Source organism: Typopeltis vanoorti, chromosome 20, assembly GCF_054136105.1.
Source record: "Typopeltis vanoorti isolate ZY-2024b chromosome 20, IOZ_Tvanoo_1.0, whole genome shotgun sequence".
Lineage (NCBI taxonomy): Eukaryota > Metazoa > Arthropoda > Arachnida > Uropygi > Thelyphonidae > Typopeltis > Typopeltis vanoorti.
In genome coordinates this window covers 102,776,218-102,795,953 of record NC_143568.1, presented here as the reverse complement: position 1 = coordinate 102,795,953, position 19,736 = coordinate 102,776,218, and the positions used below count along the sequence as shown (strand labels likewise).

At 36.4% G+C, this 19,736-nt stretch overlaps 1 protein-coding gene across 5 annotated transcripts in view; it reads left to right on the top strand.

Annotated features, from left to right (window-relative positions):
- Positions 1 to 19,736, top strand: part of LOC150095730 (P2X purinoceptor 4-like) — a 173,643-nt gene that overhangs the window by 72,427 nt on the left and 81,480 nt on the right. For all 5 annotated transcript variants that reach the window (XM_090410355.1, XM_090410353.1, XM_090410354.1 and 2 more), the window contains exon 5: positions 2,054 to 2,153. In XM_090410355.1, coding sequence (XP_090266481.1) covers positions 2,054 to 2,153 — 100 coding nt within the window. The remainder of the gene's footprint in view (positions 1 to 2,053; positions 2,154 to 19,736) is intronic.

The window sequence follows — 19,736 nt, the reverse complement described above, 5'->3', positions numbered from 1 at the left end:
ATACACACACGCTAGGAGATAAATCAGAAGAGACTCAAAACTCACCTGCACCAAGATTTGTAAACTCTGAAACTGGCTGAAAAAATGGTCCTCTTGATAATGACCACAATCAATCCTACACCAGTCTGTCTTCTGCTGATTGTAGAGCTTACAAAGGGCTATCATGGATCATAGCATGATAGAGTAGTAGTTTATGTGGGCATGCCACAAGAAGTCAGGCCTGACAGTAACATTATCATTATATGAGAACATTATATGGAGGTATATATAACAAACAGACTCAATTGTGGAAAAGAATGATTGTGGGAGGGCTCACTTAACAAGCACCATATCATATAGAACCTTACTCATTCACTTTCAGTATTCAGAACACATTTCTGCAATGTATTCTACTCGCTCACCACTCTCAATGTGAAGACTTCTCCTCCTCCTAACTCTTCTCTTCATCACACCTTTATATAACTTCCAGAATGCATCATCAGCAAGCAACTGAAGATCCCATGTCAATCCACATGGGATTTGCTAATCGTCTTTCTTTTCTGGGACGCTGTCACACCATATTGCAGCTAATTTCAATGGTTAAGAGTCAATCTCCAGTCCATCTAACCATTCTGTTATCTATTCCTATTTTTCTCAGCTTGTACACCAACTTTCCATGTAGAAATCTATCAAATGCATTTGCAAAGACCAAGAATATCACTGAATACAAGTCTTCCTTATCCAACACATTCATTACTTAACATAAAATGGCAAGTAGATGGGTGAAGAAAGCTTACTTTCTGACCATCATAAAGAATCTTATCTCCATCAACCCACTCCTCTATTCCATTCCTAAGTAACCTATCCCATGTTTAATTACAAACACATCTTTAATTAGATCTGTCCTAGAACCATGCTTATGCAATAGCATTAATAATTATAATTAATATCTCTTAAAAGTTTATGTATAGTTTAACATTTCATTTAAATTATATACCATCAGAGAGTTGGCATATAATTGCTGTATATATCAGTGTTCACTGCTTAAGTAAACATAGAATATGATACATTCCAATTGGCTTTGTGATTGGGGCTAGCCAGGATTCAATAAGGAGAGAAAAAATAAATAAAAAAAATAAAGTACACTGACTCTTTCTGTACAAGTATGGAAATAATTTAAGGTAATCATTATAAAGGTACATTTCACAAGAGAATTCTTGTAAAGTGACATTTTTTGTTATTATTATTATTATTATTATTATTACCCCAAGACCTCATGGAGTCAAAGACTCATCTGGGAGGTCCTTTTATCACACATACATCTCATCATACCGTGTCTTAAACACACTCAAACTCCTTGCAGACACCACACTCTCAGGCAAGGCATTCCAATCATTCACAACTCTGCACGAAAAAACCTGCCTCTCACTCCCATACTCACACCCTCTTTATACAGTTTCCAGGGATGACCTCTGGTTCTCCCCTAATCTCCTACTGTTCTCTGTAGAACTTCTCCACCATTGATCCTATAACAACCCCTTACCAACTTGATAAGGGGTTGTTATAGGTTTCTTGGAAAGGTCTCTATCATATCTCCCCTCTTCCTCCTGTCCACCAGACTCTGCATATTACATCTTCTCAATCTTTCCTCATACTCGACATCCCAGAGGTCAGAAACTACCTTAGTCAGTCACCTTTGGACCCTTTCCAACATCTCTTCATCCTTCTCATAGACAGTTTACTGTCATTTATAATTAATTTTGTTTCATTTCGCACAAAATGGTCCAGTTTCTGCCAAAATTGACATAACAAATTTCAGTAAACATTTTAAATGTTTACTTTAGTGATAAAAGATAGAAATATATATGAATTGAAAGTAGTACAACGTGATTGCAAATCACAGCTGAATATGGCAAACAGTTATTAGAAATAAGTTAAATATACTTAACATCCATTTTCATCTGTGTCATTAAATATTAGTTATAAATAATGTATTGTTAATTGCTAATTAAAGAACTACTACATGCATTTCATTATATTTACTCTCTTCTGTTATTTTTCATTTTTCTTTTAGGAGTATTGACAGGAAATTGTGTTGCATCAGATTTTATAGGCATTCCTTATGTATGTGAAATATTTGGATGGTGTCCTATACTAAAGAATTTTGGACCACTGTATGTTTCTAAAGTATTCAAATTATGTAAATATCAGTTTTTATTATGATGCATGTATAAAGCAAATAACATGTACATCTACACACTGTTTGGAAAGAAGTCAATGGACCCATAGTGTGAGGAACAAACAACCATGGCACCCACCTTAATAAGATGTAGGACCTCCTTTCGCTGCATTGACACCACAGCAGTCCTATAGAGCATACTTTCCACAAGCATACAATAGCGATCAATGGAAAATTTGGATCATTCTTCCTGTAGGCATGTAATGAAGTCCTGGACTGTTGTGGGGAAAATGTCTGTCAACCTTACCTGACTTTCCAGATCATCCCAGATGTTCAGTAGGGTTGAGATCAAGGATCTGTTGAGGCCAGTCAAGTGTGGTGATGTTTATGTCCACAAACCACCCAGCAGCATGTATGGTGGTTTGTGGTTTCAACAAGACATGGTGCATTTCTTTATTGAAAGTGATAATGGTCACTTCTGTAGAACTGCCACAAAGTAGGAAGGATTGCATTGTTGAGATTGTTTAGATACCTTTCAGAGTACAATGTTTGTGGCAAAACAAGCCGAGATCCAAGGCCAAACTAGGGAAAACAAGACATCACAATGCCACCTCAGAGTGCATAACCTCATAGTTGAGGTTATGCACTCTGATAAGACACATTCACTGGGAATCTGCTACACACATCCATCTGCATGGATGAGGGTGTCGTGTGATTTGTCACTTCATAACACAGCTTTCCAAGTTTTCCCATCCCACTGTACATGCTCTTTGCACCACTGAAGACGATGCTGCATATTGGTTTGTGTTTGAGGAATTGCGGTCATACAATGGAAACCCATATTGTGAGCCTTGGTTCTGAATATTATTGTGCAGATTCATGTTTCAGTTGATGCCCAGAACTCGGCATTAAATGTGTCAGCTGACTAATGGTGGCTTTTACATATTATCCTTCATAGCACCCTATGGTCATGTTTGGTGAGTGTGGTGGGTCATCCACTGCAGGTAACACTTACAATTGACTCCCTGTGCATCCATCTCAGTATGGTATCACTGATTGTTGACCTGGGATAGCCCAATTTGTCAAGAGTTTGCTGAATAGATAGGCCTGAATAGATATGCAACATCCTATCACAGTGCCTCTTTCAAACTCCATCAATTCCCTTCTTGTAGCCATTTCATTCGGACACATTTGCACTGATGTGGGAGGCATCATATTCCTCTAATTTATACTGGCTACATACATGTGATTCACTACATGGCATGATGCACCTTGTCCATGGGGGATTGACTTCTTTCCAATCAGTGTATATGGAAATTCTAAAATGACATTTAGGTAATTAAAACAGCAGAGTAAATAACAACAACAACAATAAAAGGTACATGAGGAAAGTGTGCATCTATTATGATAATTTATATATGAGTACACATATGAAAGAGTAATATTCCCTTTCTCCTCTTCCAACCCACACACAGAATAAGTAATGTAGCAGTATGAACTGAACTGCATCCATATAGTTTAATATATCACAGCTCCGCCATTAAGGATCTCTAATGGGAAATTGTGAACATCTCTAATGTGAGATGTTAGTGCACATTAATAAATTTCTGATAATATAAACATTCTACCATTTAATATTTATTAACATTTTAAAGTTATTTATGGAAATTGAGTATGTTGACATTAACATTATTTATAATGTAAACTTTGATAACAGCCATCCTTGATCTGAATGATGGACATTGTAGTGGGAGATCATGAACAGCAGTAGCAGCGAGGAAATGGCTTAAAGAATTATCACATTTTGTAGCAGGCAGTAACAAATAAAACTATCATTTAATGTGAGCAGTTGCAGTTGATAATGAGTTTTGTGTTTATGTATGTATGTGTGTGTGTGCGCACACTTAGTTTCTTAAAATCACACAGATAAACAGAACAAGAAGATAAAATTCTTTTATTCAACATTTATCAATAGGAATGAAAGCTGGGTACATTGTTTTTCAATCTGAAAGTAAGAGATATTCTGTGGAATATATACCGTCCCAAAGATTTGCTATCACCAAGGGCACTCTCATTCTCTCTTGGCAGTCATACATTCAGAATTTATTCCTTCTTGCATCACCATTACCTTTGAGTATTATCTTAGAATTCTAAAGAAATTAATGGCATGGATCCAGAGAGTTTATTGTAACATGCAGCAACCTTTTCTCCATATTTATACAAAAGACATATATGCCACAGTAAAAAATATTATCTGTTAATCACAAAATGGTTGTTATGGGGAGATTTTAACTATGGCAGTATAACTTGGGATGTAATAGTAAGGAAATGAAATTTTTGGAATTCTTGAGGGACAAATGTCTTAGGCAACCTATAGTAGAAGGAACATGAGATTCAAGAGTTTGGGATTTGGTCATAGCATCAGAAGATCTGATTGTAATGGAAATGGCATCCTACCCCCATTGGAAAGAGAGAGAGAGAGAGAGAGAGTGACTATATAGTTTTGACTTGGAGAAAGATATAAATAGACATGTAGGAGAATCAAAGGGAAAGGAATTTATGTGGAATTATAAGGTAGGTGATCATTATAATCTTAGAAATGAGCTTGAGGATGGAGGAATTAGAAGGGCAAGATATCATCAGTACATGGGAATGAGTGAAGAAATATTTATTAGTAGCAATGGCAAGTTGCATCTTTAGTAAATGACAAGCATATATCAAATGGAAATTGCAGGTGAAAAAGAGATTATGAAGAAATCATGGAAGAGATATAAGGAGATAGCTGGAGATCAGCTATCTCCTTATATCTTGATTATTATTATTATATTGATTATTATTATTAAGAGATATCTCCAGGGAGTCAGGGACTCATTGAGGGAGGCCACAGACTACATGCACTAGCTATCATACTTAATCTTGAATTCATTCACACTGCTTGCACACACAACATCCCATGGCAGTCCATTCCAATCACACACCACCGTATGAGAGAACAATCTAGCCCTCACCCCCCTCTCAGTGGTATTCATTCTCAATTTTCAAAGAAGCCCTTGCATTCTTTCCCCACTCTCCATATAATGAAAAATTCCATCAACTGAAATCCTATGACCCTGTCAGAAGTTTGTGCGTCTAAATCATATCATCCCTATTTCTCCTGTTTGCTAGCGTCTGCAGTCTACAAATTCTCCATCTATCTTCATAATCAGTATTCCACAATCCTGATATCATTTTAACACTTTCCTTGCACTCTCTCTCTCCACTGTATCAGAATCACAATGGAAATCAGGAGACTAGACCTTTGCACAATAGTCCAAGTAAGGTCTTATGAAGGCCTTGTAAAGAGCCAAAATGACATCCTTATCTTTACATGTCAAAGTTCATTTCAGCATTGTAATTATGTTTGAATTGTGTTTGCAATCTTTACTACATGACCTCTGAATTTCAACGTGCTATTTACTAACACTCCAAGATCTCTAGCCTGAGCAGTTTCTTCTAGCATAATCCCATCAATATATTACAAAATTGACTATCTAATCATGCAAAAACTGTATCACTTTACATTTACTGACATTGAGCTGATATCCATTTTCCCATGCCCACAATCTCGGTTTAAAATCAATCTGCAAGTACTGCATATTGGCAGCATTCCTGATTACTTGCCTATCTTTGTATCATCAGCAAACAGCTGTATGTCACCTGTCAAATCCTTCCCAATAGCATTCATGTACAGATTGAATAACAGTGAACCAAGAAGTGATTATTGTGGTATACTACTAGTTACTTTAAATCTTGCAAACTCGCATACCCCTTATACCACTTCTTGATATCTATTAGTCAGCCATCCTTTTAACCACGCTAATATTTGTTAAAGATAACAAGTTATTTTAAACCTGGTTTTACTCCATTTCCCAAGTAAGCAAACAGAAGTTTGCGCCTGCAAGTGTTGCAAGTCTAGCTGACCCTGCACATAGTGCAAGACCAAGGCAACTCATGGTAAAAGTAGAATAAGATCTAATCACTAATCTTAATATTTACCTTTAATGCAAAGCACATCTCCTGGGGGAGATGTATGATGCTTTGTATTAAAGGCAAGGGGCCACCACTCAGACCGGTTTTGACCTTTATTGAGGTCTCATCAGTGGGAGCCAGCCTCTATATTACTAAAATCTTGGTATTTCTAGCCTGGCTCCCACTGATGAGACCTCAGTAAAGGTCAAAACTGGTCTGGGTAGTCGCCCCTTGCCTTTAATACAAAGCATCATACATCTCCTCCAGGAGATGTGCTTTGCATTAAGGGTAAATATTAAGATTAGTGATCAGAGCTTATTCTACTTTTACCATGAGTTGCCTTGGTCTTGCACTATGCAGGGTCAGCTAGACTTGCAACACTTGCAGGTGCAAACTTCTGTTTGCTTACTTGGGAAATGGAGTAAAACCAGGTTTAAAATAACTTGGTATCTTTAACATTTATTATACCCAAGGTAAAATACTTTCTACATGCTAATATTTATAATCCAAACCCATATTCTCCAATTTATGCAACAGTCTTCCATGCTGTATTCTGTCAAAACCCCTTATCAAAATCCAAAAGTATCATGATGTATCCTTTCTTTTAGGCTTACATGGTGATCCGAATGCATTTTTGAAAATTATGGAGACAAATACAGGTCAGGCCAACAATTGTGGTAGCGGTTGGTCAGTGTCTTTAACGAACCAGTTTGATTGTAGTATAGCTTGTTTCCTGTGTATATTTGTATGCTCCAGAAGATGACCTTGACATAAAGGTCGAAACGTCGAATGTAGATTTTAGTTATATTAAACTAAAGTTTTTATTCAAACATGGTATTGTCTCCATAATTTTCATAAATGCATTCGGATCACCGTGTAAGCCTAAAAGAAAGGATTAAGATCATTTCCATGGATGATCTTAATCCCCACAAGCGCTGCAATTGCTATGGTAAGCTAAAGATTCGTATTTCTCTTTTGATCAATCGGCTGGCCTTTTTAAAAAGATGCAGAAACAATAACCTTATTCCGATCTGCATCAGGCTGAAAAAGAAATTTACGTCCGCTAAGGCACTCCGTATCTATGACCGCACAGAAAAAGCAATGCTTAGAGAACAGATTCAAACAGCCTGCCAAAACCTAGCTACAACACAAAATCTGGTTTCTAAATTACAATCCGAACTATCGAACTATGTTAATCCAGACATTCTACAAACACTTGAAAGAATTACTGACAATTCGGCCAAACATACCCTGGAAAAGAATAAAGAAAAACTGAAGAAAAAATTCCACAGTTTGAAACAACGGCAAAATATGACGGCCAATCACAGCAATCCATCCAATCAGAGGACTTCCTCCCCGATAAACAACAATAATGAACAACAAACAAGGGAGACAAGGAGCGACCAACCACCGACAAGCAAGAACCATGTGATTAACCTATCAAGCCACAACCTGAACAACGGCAAACTTACGCTACTGAATAAAGGACTGAACTACGCAATAGAACCAAAAAAGGTAAACAAATTGGATTTTATCTACATACATTGAAAGAGGCATCAGATCCCTACCGAACAATATAGCAGATAAAATACGACTAGAAACCAGTAATGTCCTAAATACTAAGAAAACCATACTGAACAACCTGACAAAAACAGAATTAGCAGCAATTAAATCATTAAAAGTCAAACCACCTTACCCCAGTCCTGAAGATACTTTCAGGCGCAAACTTTGTTTGCTCACACTTGGATAAAGGATTAAACTAAATTTATCAAAACATAATAATAACGAAAGCAGATAAAGGCAGTGCCGCTGTTGTCCTTGACAGGTCAACATACATACTTCAAATGAACCAACTAGTAGCCGATAACAACACATATAAAATGGTAAATTATAACCCAACAAAAAAGGATAAAGGATAAAACAGAAAAACTACTCAAGTCCGTCACTTCTTGGCCACCAGACACAGTTAAAAAACTCAAACCCCACTACGCCTCCCCCCCCTCCCCCCCAGATTATATGGGGTTCCGAAAATAGAAAATACACAAATAAAATGTGCCCCTTCGACCAATCGTGGAAGGAATAGACAGTCCCAATTATCACCTAGCCAAAAAATTAGCGGCAACACTCAAGGAGTTGGTAGGTCATTCCCCCTCCTACATAAAAAACACAACACTTTATAAACAAAATCAAAAACATAACACTCGACAAAGACGACTTATTAGTCAGTTTTGACGTTTCTGCCCTTTTCACTAATGTCCCCATCAATGACACAATTCTCCTACTACAGAACAAATTTCCGCCTGACATTACGGCCCTCTTTGCCCATATACTAAAGTCCGGTTACTTCGTGTGGCAAAACAAATTCTACCTACAAAAAGAAGGTACAGCCATGGGCTCACCACTATCCCCCCCCAATCGCTAACTTCTACATGGAAACCGTTGAGCAAAGGGCTCTTGATTCCGCCACGCTATGACCAACAGCTCTGGCTCAGATACGTTGACGACGTGTTCGCGATCTGGCCGCACGGGCGACAAACACTAAACACATTCCTCAGCCACCTGAACAAACAACACGAACGCATACAATTTACCATCGAAATCGAAAACCAAAATTCACTCCCTTTCCTAGACACACTAGTTTACACGTCTTCCTTCAGGCAGTCTATCCTTCACAGTCTACTGAAAACCGACACACACTGGCCAATACATACATGCAAATTCATACCACCACCCATCACAAAAATATGGAGTCATTAACACCCTTAAAAACAGAGCCACAACTATTTGCTCTAACCAGCAAGCCCTGAAACAAGAACTAAAAATCATTAGTGACACATTCATAAATAATAGCTATAACAAAAATACTGTTAATAAAATACTCTATAAAACTACAACAAAAACGAATCTAGGTTACAGTAAAACCATAGCCATCCCATACATTAAAGGGTTATCAGAAAAAATCAACAGAATCCTACAACATTATAACCTCAATGCCACCTTTAAACCACCCACTAAACTTAAAACCATATTCAGCTCCTCTAACGATCCTCTCCACCCATTAGCACATCCTGGAGTCTATTACATCCGCTGCACCTGTAACTTACCGTACATTGGTGAAACAGGACGAACAATCCCTATACGCAAGAAAGAACACATTAGACACATTAAATATAATCATTATGGTGAAGCAGGCCACGCACTCAACACCTTACACCAAATCAACTGGAAAAGCACCTGCTCCTTACACCGCACAAAAACCTGGTACGAAAGGAAATTTAAGGAATCCTGCGAAATCCTGATAAACCACCCAAATATCAATAATAAAGATGGTATGAAAATTCCAAGGATCTGGATGGCACACATTCAGCCTACCTAATATGAAAGATCCAGCATAAGTCAGGACTCTAGCCAATCCGTAACTAGTATTAGAAACCATTCCATACCAACTGGCTGGAATGATGTTAATATATATATATATATATATATTAGACAACACTAATAATAGGACTCTAGCGCTGATGTATAATTTTTATTTTTTTATTTATTTATTTATTTATTTTATTTTTTTATTTTTTTTTTATTTTATTATTTTTATTTTATTTTATTTTATTTTATTTTTTCACCAGAGATCAGGCCAACAATTGTGGTAGCGGTTGGTCAATGTCTTTAACGAACCAGTTTGGATTGTAGTATAGTTTGTTTCTTGTATATTTGTACGCTCCAGAAGATGACCTTGACATAAAGGTCGAAACGTCGAATATAGATTTTAGTTATATTAAACTAAAGTTTTTTTATTCAAACACAGTAGTCGTCTCCATAATTTTCAAAAATGTATCATGATGTATCCATTTCCCTTGTCTAGTTCAATGGTAACATTATTATAGAATGTGAGCAAGTTGCTAAAACATGACCTTCCCTTAGTAAACCCATGCTGTTCATGGCAAAGTAGAGTTTCACTCATATTTTAATATGAGCCCTAACCAACTTTTCCAAAATCTTCACCACCACACCTGAGATACTGATTGGTCAATAATTGGGTACATCAGTTCTTTGCACCACCTCTGTGCAATTGGATTACCATACAATCTTTCCACTCCTGCTGAATCTTCTCTGGTCTGAGATTCAAATTATATAACCTAGTCAAAGAAATAGCCAGTTCAGCTGAACACATTTTGCACCTGTTCTGATATCCCATCAGTCCTTATTGCTGAATTCTTATTCATAGTATGCAACAGCTCTAATACCTCTTTCTCATACACCTGACTTTCTTCAGCCAGTGAAGAGGTAGCAGTGAACTCAATGTTGCATACACCAGGTTGATAGTTTTTAGCAAAATGGACACACTCATTAGTTTAACAATCTCTTCTGCATTTGTCACCCTCACACCATCTACATTCAGAAGAGTTATTTTTTCATATTCATTCTTTCTTTTACTTGCAGCATATTGATAGAATTGTTGTGTGTTGTCTTTAGCTTGCAGAGTCAGTTTCTTTTCATACTCAGACTTAGTTTTCCGTACAAGAGTTGTGACTCTTCTGGCCTGCTGCTTATGATTTTCATAACAGACATCATTCTTATGCAGATGATATTACTTCCACATCATCCATTGCTTATGATGCTTAATAAGATTACACATCCATTTGACTGCTACCCTATTTATTCTTTGAACTCTCAGGACATGTTCAGATATTGCTTCATTTAATATAATATGTATATTATATTATAATATTCAATACTTAGAATATAAGCCTCAGAATAGTGACTAGTATGGTAAAAAAAAAAAAAAAAAAAGGCCAAACCAGAATACGAGACAAGATTGGCCGAGATTGAAAGAAAATCCCAAGAAATGTTTTCATTATGTGACCAGCAGGAGGAAAAATGATTGTGGAAGATTGGCATTGTTAGACAAAGATGGGATAAGAGTGACTGATGTAGAGGACGTTGTTGAGTTGTTTAATAAACACTTTACTGGGGTATTTATCCCAGACAAATGAGTTTAATACTAGAGGGATAGGGCAGGTCCGAGATTTAGAAGTGCAAGACGAGAGTGTGTTTCAAATACTGAGTACACTAGATGTCAATAAAGCAAATGGGACTGACTGGGATTTTGCAATGGGTTTTGAGGGAATGCATTAAAGAACTGACAGCTCCATTGACCGGCTTTTTAGTGAGAGTCTGGCTATAGAAAAGGTGCTCAAGGAGTAGAAGAAGGATAAGATAGTGCCATTGCATAAGGATGGTAGTAGAATGAAAATGTCAAACTATTCAACACTTTGTATTTCATGACTAGTTGTTAAGACTTTGGAGAAATAGTGAGAAATCATATACAACATTGGGCAGATAAGGGTAATGTTATCTGTGAGAGCCAGCATGAATTTGTTAAGGAGCACTCTTGCTTTAGTAATCTGATTGCCTTTTATAATAAAGTGACAAGAGCAGTTGATGAGGAAAAGGCATATTCTGCTATATTTTGGATTCTACAAAGGCATTGGCATTTTAGAGTGTACCACATGATAAGCTGATATTTAAGTTACAACAGTTGGGTTGTTTAGATGTTAATTTACTGAATTGGATTGGAGATTGGCTATCTGATAGATATCAGAGATTTGTGTGCAAGAGAGAGCAGTATCAAGGAGGAAGGTTACAAGTGGGGTCCCACAGGGCTCAGTACTAGGACTTGTATTGTTAACCTTTATATCAGTGAATTGTTTATGGATTGCCGGCTGATATTCGGTTGTTTGTAGATTATGCGAAGTTAGGAAGGGTTATTAGTAATAGTGCAGATACGGTAAGATTTGAATAAGAATGAACGAACAAGGTACTTGTTCTTTGAAGTTGCAAAAGGAAGTCATGAGAGAGAGAGAGGAGAGAGAGAGAGCATGGGGGTGGTTTGTTTGCATGGAGAGTGGTTGAACTGCAGAATGCATTGCCTGATAGGGTAGTGAGAGCACAAACAGTGGATGATTTGAAGGAATGGTATGATGGACTTTGTGTTTTCTAGGATAGATCTCTCATGATGAGTCTTGTGACTCCATGGAGGTCCAAATGATAATAATAATTCATTTCACATATCTAAAACATCCATGTGAATTGAAGAACAATAATTGAAATTTGACTATCGAAAGGAAAAAAAAAGCGTGTGTGTGTGTGTTACAATAGATTCTTTCTAAACACACAGTCATGTAGCTAGGATAAAACAGTGTTGGGATGCGTGTATATGGGTGTGTGCGTGCGTATATATATGTGTGTGTGTGTGTGTGTGTATATATATATATATATATATATATATGCGAGGGTGGTCTATAAAGTTCTCAGCCTAACAATGAAAAAACAACTTAATAATTTCAAAATTATTTTTATTTTTCAACATAATCGCCTGTAAGACTAATAAATTTATTCCAGTGATGCTCCAGCACCATTATCCCATCCCTGTATTGGTTCTCAGTAAGATCTGCAAAATACTCCTCTACAGATGCAATCACCTCTTGATTCGAAGAAAAATGCTGACTAGCGAGGAAGAGTTTTAGCTTTTGGAAGAAATGGAACTCAGAGGGAGCCAAATCTGGGGAATAGGGTGGATGTTCCAACAATTCATAGTGCAGATCCCATAATTTTCCCATTGCTAAAACACCTTTGTGGTGCAGGTGCATTGTCCTGATGAAAGATGATTTTGTTTTTCTGCAAACAAATTTTTTCGTCTAGTCTGGTTAAAAGATCAGAATAATATTCCCCGGTTACTGTTTTACCCTTTTGAAGATAATTAATAAACAAAATGCCTTTAGCATCCAAAAACACTGATGCCATAACTTTCCTGTTGATGGAACCGACTTTGTCTTCTTTGGTGCTGAACAACCGGCTTCCTGTCCACCACTGTTTTGACTGCTGTTTGGATTTCGGTGTGTAATGGTGAATCCCAGTCTCATCCATAGTAATAAATCAATGTACAAAATCTGTTTTATTCTTGTTAAAATGCTCCAAGTACTGTTCAGATATTTTCATGCGAATGCATTTTTGATCTGCTGTGAGCAAGTACGGCACCCATCTTGCATAAAGCTTTTTCATTTGCAATTCTTCATGCAAAATTTATCGTACACATTCTTTTGAAATGCCTGTTGTCTCAGCAATTTCATGCACTTTGACTCGCCGGTCATCCAATACCATATCCGGCAAAGGTTGGTCGATGGGTAGAGCCTCTGCTACTAATGGCTCAGTTAAGTAACTTTGAGCGCGGTTAGTAGTTGGAAGGGGTCCAATCGTTCAATGCTGTTGGTACACTCTCCCTCGATGAGTCTTTGGACTCCCTGGAGGTGTCAAATAATAATTAATTTTTTAAATTAAAAATAATTAATTAAATATCGTGCACTTGATCAATGATTTCTGGTGTTATTACACTTTTTGGACGTGCTTCATGTGGATCATCTTTAAGTCTGGTACTACTACTATCTTCACTGGGCATCTACAGATGCCGTATGGTCACTCCGATGCTTGGTGATGTGCCACACCAGGCCACGCCATGTAGTCCTGTTGTTTGCTTTTCTGGCGGCCTCAACTCTCTGAAGATCAGTCACCCCATACACGCCGTCCATCCATCTCATTGATGGTCTACCTCTGCTTCTTTTTCCAGGAACTTTACCTTCTATTACTATTCTGAGAAGTCCCGCTTTCATCCTTTCTATGTGTCCAAAATATTTTAACTTTCTTCTGTCAATATCCTTAAGAAGCCTTAAAGTTCTGCTGACTAACACCCATTCATTTGTACGCCTTTCAGTATATGATATCCTCAACAGCCTTCTGTAACACCACATCTCAAAAGCAGATATCTGTTTCTTATCTGACTTCTTTAGGTTCCAAGTCTCGCATCCATAAGTCACTGTTGGAAAAACAACTGCATCCAAAATTCTCAACTTTGTTTCCACGGAGATAGATCCATCCTTCCAGATTTTAGACAGGTTTCTGACTGTTGTTTTAGCCATTCCTAACCTTTTTCTGACATCTTCTGAACAGCAATTCTTCACATTAATAATGGATCCCAGCTACTCAAACTTGCTGACTTCCTCAATTCTTTCTCCATTAAGGTATACACTTGTTTCTCAAGAGCTTCTCTGTTTGTATTTCCTTTGAGAACCATAATCTTTGTCTTGCTAGGATTGAGTTGAAGTCCTCTGTTATTACTGATCTTGTTAACTTTATCAAGAATTAGTCCTATGTCTTCCATGTTAATTAGTCTGGTACAGCAAACGTTTAAACTCGGCAGCCCGTTTCTTAATTGTCAAAAATGAAGGAGAAGAGTGCCCATAAACTTTTATGAACTTCAAATGAATTTCATTTGGCATTAAACCTTCTTTTACAAAGAATTTTATAACCGCACGATTTCAGACAGCTGTATAAAACAAATTGCTTGATAGAATGACTTGCAATTTCAGATGGATGCTTATGACAGATGTACCAACTTAGAAAAAAATCTCTTGTCAATAATGTTGCCATCTATGGTCGAGGCTGAGAACTTTTCAGACCACCCTTGTGTATCCTAGATGAGTCTTTGACTCCATGAGGTCTTGTTTAAGAATAATAATAATAATAATAATAATATATAACCTTTTAAATTATTTAAGAAAATTGAGGATAACAATTTCCCAAACTTTTCAAATAGAAAGGTAGTCATTACAATTTAAGTTATGCTGATTCTGTAACACCACATCTCAAAAGCAGATATCTGTTTCTTATCTGACTTCTTTAGGTTCCAAGTCTCGCATCCATAAGTCACTGTTGGAAAAACAACTGCATCCAAAATTCTCAACTTTGTTTCCACGGAGATAGATCCATCCTTCCAGATTTTAGACAGGTTTCTGACTGTTGTTTTAGCCATTCCTAACCTTTTTCTGACATCTTCTGAACAGCAATTCTTCACATTAATAATGGATCCCAGCTACTCAAACTTGCTGACTTCCTCAATTCTTTCTCCATTAAGGTATACACTTGTTTCTCAAGAGCTTCTCTGTTTGTATTTCCTTTGAGAACCATAATCTTTGTCTTGCTAGGATTGAGTTGAAGTCCTCTGTTATTACTGATCTTGTTAACTTTATCAAGAATTAGTCCTATGTCTTCCATGTTAATTAGTCTGGTACAGCAAACGTTTAAACTCGGCAGCCCGTTTCTTAATTGTCAAAAATGAAGGAGAAGAGTGCCCATAAACTTTTATGAACTTCAAATGAATTTCATTTGGCATTAAACCTTCTTTTACAAAGAATTTTATAACCGCACGATTTCAGACAGCTGTATAAAACAAATTGCTTGATAGAATGACTTGCAATTTCAGATGGATGCTTATGACAGATGTACCAACTTAGAAAAAAATCTCTTGTCAATAATGTTGCCATCTATGGTCGAGGCTGAGAACTTTTCAGACCACCCTTGTGTATCCTAGATGAGTCTTTGACTCCATGAGGTCTTGTTTAAGAATAATAATAATAATAATAATAATATATAACCTTTTAAATTATTTAAGAAAATTGAGGATAACAATTTCCCAAACTTTTCAAATAGAAAGGTAGTCATTACAATTTAAGTTATGCTGATTCTGTAACACCACATCTCAAAAGCAGATATCTGTTTCTTATCTGACTTCTTTAGGTTCCAAGTCTCGCATCCATAAGTCACTGTTGGAAAAACAACTGCATCCAAAATTCTCAACTTTGTTTCCACGGAGATAGATCCATCCTTCCAGATTTTAGACAGGTTTCTGACTGTTGTTTTAGCCATTCCTAACCTTTTTCTGACATCTTCTGAACAGCAATTCTTCACATTAATAATGGATCCCAGCTACTCAAACTTGCTGACTTCCTCAATTCTTTCTCCATTAAGGTATACACTTGTTTCTCAAGAGCTTCTCTGTTTGTATTTCCTTTGAGAACCATAATCTTTGTCTTGCTAGGATTGAGTTGAAGTCCTCTGTTATTACTGATCTTGTTAACTTTATCAAGAATTAGTCCTATGTCTTCCATGTTAATTAGTCTGGTACAGCAAACGTTTAAACTCGGCAGCCCGTTTCTTAATTGTCAAAAATGAAGGAGAAGAGTGCCCATAAACTTTTATGAACTTCAAATGAATTTCATTTGGCATTAAACCTTCTTTTACAAAGAATTTTATAACCGCACGATTTCAGACAGCTGTATAAAACAAATTGCTTGATAGAATGACTTGCAATTTCAGATGGATGCTTATGACAGATGTACCAACTTAGAAAAAAATCTCTTGTCAATAATGTTGCCATCTATGGTCGAGGCTGAGAACTTTTCAGACCACCCTTGTGTATCCTAGATGAGTCTTTGACTCCATGAGGTCTTGTTTAATAATAATAATAATAATAATATATAACCTTTTAAATTATTTAAGAAAATTGAGGATAACAATTTCCCAAACTTTTCAAATAGAAAGGTAGTCATTACAATTTAAGTTATGCTGATTCTGTAACACCACATCTCAAAAGCAGATATCTGTTTCTTATCTGACTTCTTTAGGTTCCAAGTCTCGCATCCATAAGTCACTGTTGGAAAAACAACTGCATCCAAAATTCTCAACTTTGTTTCCACGGAGATAGATCCATCCTTCCAGATTTTAGACAGGTTTCTGACTGTTGTTTTAGCCATTCCTAACCTTTTTCTGACATCTTCTGAACAGCAATTCTTCACATTAATAATGGATCCCAGCTACTCAAACTTGCTGACTTCCTCAATTCTTTCTCCATTAAGGTATACACTTGTTTCTCAAGAGCTTCTCTGTTTGTATTTCCTTTGAGAACCATAATCTTTGTCTTGCTAGGATTGAGTTGAAGTCCTCTGTTATTACTGATCTTGTTAACTTTATCAAGAATTAGTCCTATGTCTTCCATGTTAATTAGTCTGGTACAGCAAACGTTTAAACTCGGCAGCCCGTTTCTTAATTGTCAAAAATGAAGGAGAAGAGTGCCCATAAACTTTTATGAACTTCAAATGAATTTCATTTGGCATTAAACCTTCTTTTACAAAGAATTTTATAACCGCACGATTTCAGACAGCTGTATAAAACAAATTGCTTGATAGAATGACTTGCAATTTCAGATGGATGCTTATGACAGATGTACCAACTTAGAAAAAAATCTCTTGTCAATAATGTTGCCATCTATGGTCGAGGCTGAGAACTTTTCAGACCACCCTTGTGTATCCTAGATGAGTCTTTGACTCCATGAGGTCTTGTTTAATAATAATAATAATAATAATATATAACCTTTTAAATTATTTAAGAAAATTGAGGATAACAATTTCCCAAACTTTTCAAATAGAAAGGTAGTCATTACAATTTAAGTTATGCTGATTCTGTAACACCACATCTCAAAAGCAGATATCTGTTTCTTATCTGACTTCTTTAGGTTCCAAGTCTCGCATCCATAAGTCACTGTTGGAAAAACAACTGCATCCAAAATTCTCAACTTTGTTTCCACGGAGATAGATCCATCCTTCCAGATTTTAGACAGGTTTCTGACTGTTGTTTTAGCCATTCCTAACCTTTTTCTGACATCTTCTGAACAGCAATTCTTCACATTAATAATGGATCCCAGCTACTCAAACTTGCTGACTTCCTCAATTCTTTCTCCATTAAGGTATACACTTGTTTCTCAAGAGCTTCTCTGTTTGTATTTCCTTTGAGAACCATAATCTTTGTCTTGCTAGGATTGAGTTGAAGTCCTCTGTTATTACTGATCTTGTTAACTTTATCAAGAATTAGTCCTATGTCTTCCATGTTAATTAGTCTGGTACAGCAAACGTTTAAACTCGGCAGCCCGTTTCTTAATTGTCAAAAATGAAGGAGAAGAGTGCCCATAAACTTTTATGAACTTCAAATGAATTTCATTTGGCATTAAACCTTCTTTTACAAAGAATTTTATAACCGCACGATTTCAGACAGCTGTATAAAACAAATTGCTTGATAGAATGACTTGCAATTTCAGATGGATGCTTATGACAGATGTACCAACTTAGAAAAAAATCTCTTGTCAATAATGTTGCCATCTATGGTCGAGGCTGAGAACTTTTCAGACCACCCTTGTGTATCCTAGATGAGTCTTTGACTCCATGAGGTCTTGTTTAAGAATAATAATAATAATAATATATAACCTTTTAAATTATTTAAGAAAATTGAGGATAACAATTTCCCAAACTTTTCAAATAGAAAGGTAGTCATTACAATTTAAGTTATGCTGATTCTGTAACACCACATCTCAAAAGCAGATATCTGTTTCTTATCTGACTTCTTTAGGTTCCAAGTCTCGCATCCATAAGTCACTGTTGGAAAAACAACTGCATCCAAAATTCTCAACTTTGTTTCCACGGAGATAGATCCATCCTTCCAGATTTTAGACAGGTTTCTGACTGTTGTTTTAGCCATTCCTAACCTTTTTCTGACATCTTCTGAACAGCAATTCTTCACATTAATAATGGATCCCAGCTACTCAAACTTGCTGACTTCCTCAATTCTTTCTCCATTAAGGTATACACTTGTTTCTCAAGAGCTTCTCTGTTTGTATTTCCTTTGAGAACCATAATCTTTGTCTTGCTAGGATTGAGTTGAAGTCCTCTGTTATTACTGATCTTGTTAACTTTATCAAGAATTAGTCCTATGTCTTCCATGTTAATTAGTCTGGTACAGCAAACGTTTAAACTCGGCAGCCCGTTTCTTAATTGTCAAAAATGAAGGAGAAGAGTGCCCATAAACTTTTATGAACTTCAAATGAATTTCATTTGGCATTAAACCTTCTTTTACAAAGAATTTTATAACCGCACGATTTCAGACAGCTGTATAAAACAAATTGCTTGATAGAATGACTTGCAATTTCAGATGGATGCTTATGACAGATGTACCAACTTAGAAAAAAATCTCTTGTCAATAATGTTGCCATCTATGGTCGAGGCTGAGAACTTTTCAGACCACCCTTGTGTATCCTAGATGAGTCTTTGACTCCATGAGGTCTTGTTTAAGAATAATAATAATAATAATAATAATATATAACCTTTTAAATTATTTAAGAAAATTGAGGATAACAATTTCCCAAACTTTTCAAATAGAAAGGTAGTCATTACAATTTAAGTTATGCTGATTCTGTAACACCACATCTCAAAAGCAGATATCTGTTTCTTATCTGACTTCTTTAGGTTCCAAGTCTCGCATCCATAAGTCACTGTTGGAAAAACAACTGCATCCAAAATTCTCAACTTTGTTTCCACGGAGATAGATCCATCCTTCCAGATTTTAGACAGGTTTCTGACTGTTGTTTTAGCCATTCCTAACCTTTTTCTGACATCTTCTGAACAGCAATTCTTCACATTAATAATGGATCCCAGCTACTCAAACTTGCTGACTTCCTCAATTCTTTCTCCATTAAGGTATACACTTGTTTCTCAAGAGCTTCTCTGTTTGTATTTCCTTTGAGAACCATAATCTTTGTCTTGCTAGGATTGAGTTGAAGTCCTCTGTTATTACTGATCTTGTTAACTTTATCAAGAATTAGTCCTATGTCTTCCATGTTAATTAGTCTGGT